The 2,635-nt window shown below is 40.3% G+C and overlaps 1 protein-coding gene across 1 annotated transcript in view; it reads left to right on the top strand.

Moving 5' to 3' along the window:
• Window positions 1–2,520: 2,520 nt before the first annotated feature.
• Window positions 2,521–2,635, top strand: part of PCSK1N (proprotein convertase subtilisin/kexin type 1 inhibitor) — a 22,455-nt gene continuing 22,340 nt past the window's right edge. Inside the window, exon 1 of the mRNA XM_011946742.1 lies at window positions 2,521–2,617. Within this exon, the coding sequence (XP_011802132.1) occupies window positions 2,521–2,617 (97 nt within the window). The remainder of the gene's footprint in view (window positions 2,618–2,635) is intronic.

The following is a 2,635-nucleotide window of genomic DNA, read 5'->3' on the forward strand; positions in this document are numbered from 1 at the left end:
CAACATGGTGAAACCCCATCTCTACTAAAAATAAAAAATTAGCTAGGTATGGTGGCGTGAGCCTGTGGTCCCAGCTACTGGGGAGGCTTAGTCATGAAAATCACTTGAACCCTGGAGGTGGAGGTTGTAGTGAGCAGAGATCACTGCCACTGCACTCCAGCCTGGGTGACACAGCCAGACGTTATCTCAATATTAATAACAAGAATAAAAGTTTTTAAAAAGTGGAATTCCTTTAGTTTGTGTTAGTTTTTACTTTTATTTTTTGTGGAGATGGGGTTTCACCATGTTGCCCAGGCTGGTCTTGAACTGCTGTCCTCAAGCGATCCTCTGGCTTTAGCCTCCCAAAATGCTGGGATTACAGACATAAGCCACCGAGTACCGACTGGTGTTTCTTTTTGAGTATGAACTGCCAACAACACAATTAAATCAGGGAGAGCCGAGGGGGTCTCTAGCAATTGTGCGCAGGGTATGGCTGGTTTCCTAGCAGAGTTAAGCAACAAGGGGCTCTCATCGCCCAGGTCATTCAGGAGGGGCTGAGTGTTGCAGCAATGGCTAGTGATGTGTGAAGGGGAAACAATAATGTTTCATAGGCTACGCTTTGGCTCCTGGATCTAATCAAAGACTAAAGCAAATAACAAGCCTCCAAAGAGTCCCAGGTAATTGAGGCAATAGTCCTGATACTTGTTCAGACATATCATCAACAAAAAGGGAAGTGGGCATCTAGAATCCTGGAGACACATATTTCTGTAGACAGTTCTTATACCAGGATTTGTGCTTGATTGTGTCATAATTATGGTTCTTTTAAACACAAAAAGCCTATAATCATTAAAATACACTAATGAGAACATATTTTACTTTTGTAGAATTAGCCTAGAAAGATAAGTTCTCTTTTTGATTTGTCAGTTTTTTAAAAATCTGTTTAATAAGCCAAAGAGCACTTATAAGAATTTTGAATAAATTCACATGTGAAGCATTGTAGATAAACCTAATTACTTCTCTTGCCCTTCCTTTTATAAGGTGAAGGAGAAATCTTTAGATTACCTAATAACCATTTAATTATTTAATTTAATTTAATTCAATTTGTTTTTGAGACAGTCTTGCTCTGTCTCCCAGGCTGGGGTGCAGTGGTGGAATTATGGCTCACTGCAGCCTTGACCTCTGGGCCCAAACAATGCTCCCACCTTAGCCTCCCAGAGTGCTGAGATTACAGGCGTGAGCCACCATGCCCAGCCCTAATAACCATTTTAATAAGCCTCAAAATAGTTTATACAGAAAAGACATCTAACCAATTTTATTCTGAATTTGGGAAAATCAGAATTACAAAGAGTTGTTAGAGGAGTCAAAATATTTCATAAATATCTAAGCACAAGAAATATTTATAATTACTGCAGAATCATAAAGCAGTAAACAATGTTTATTAGAAACTTTTTTCAAAAATAAGTACTTACTGGGCATGGTGGCCCATGCCTGTAATGTTAGCACTTTAGGAGGCTGAGGCCAGCAGATCACTTGAGCCCAGGAGTTGGAGACCAGCCTGGCCAACATGGTGAAACCTCATCTCTACTAAATATACAAAAATTAGCTGGGTGTGGTGGCAAGCGCCTATAGTCCCAGCTACTGGGAAGGGTGGGGCAGGAGACTTGCCTGAACCCAGGAGGTGTAGGTTGCAGTGAGCCGAGATCGCGCCACTGCACTCCAGCCTGGGCAATGGAGTGAAACTCCGTCTGAAAAAAAAAAAAAAAAGATTTAAGAATATGTCGAAAAGCACTGAAAGACAGATTATTTTTGATGACAAAAGAAACCTCTACTAAACTAGGAAAACAATAATTTAGTTATTTCATAGGAAAAGGACACAAATTCTAATTTTACACCTTTTGTACGTTATTCACGTAATAATTTCCAGTAGAGAATTTATTAATATAAGTATATGTATGTAGTTAGCTATACATGGAAAGACAAATCTACAGATACAGGCCTGGCATGGTGACTCACACCTCTAATCCTAGAACTTTGGGAGGCTGAGGCAGGCAGATCACTTGAGGTCAGGAGTTTCAGACCAGCCTGGGCAACATGGCAAAAACCCCGTCTCTACAAAAAATACAAAAATTAGCCAGATGTGGTGGCATGCACCTATAGTCCCAGCTACTCGGGAGGCTGAGGCATGAAAATCACTTGAACACAAGAGGAGTAGGTTGTAGTGAGCTGAGATCACACCACTGTACTCCAGCCTTGGTGACAAAGCGAGATTCTGTCTCAAAATCAACCAATCTACACATAGTCAATAAATTTAAAATTTTTCCATAGTTTCAAAATACAGTTAACTTAGTATGATAAAATTATGTATGTATTAATTATAGTATTACCATTAATAAGCTGTAATAACTTTTTATTTTTATTTCTCAATTTTTTGTAGTCTGTCTTGTCCTCACCCCTATAACTTTTCAATAAACAAATAAAACTCGCCCTTCTCTTTTCCTCGGCGCTGCCTGCGGAGGTGGCAGCCATCTCCTCCTCGGCATCATGGCCGCCCTCAGACCCCTTGTGAAGCCCAAGATCGTCAAAAAAAGAACCAAGAAGTTTATCCGGCACCAGTCAGACCGATATGTCAAAATTAAGCGTAACTGGCGGAAACCCA

The sequence above is a fragment of the Colobus angolensis genome, unplaced genomic scaffold, assembly GCF_000951035.1.
Source record: "Colobus angolensis palliatus isolate OR3802 unplaced genomic scaffold, Cang.pa_1.0 Scaffold252, whole genome shotgun sequence".
Taxonomy (NCBI): Eukaryota; Metazoa; Chordata; class Mammalia; order Primates; family Cercopithecidae; genus Colobus; species Colobus angolensis.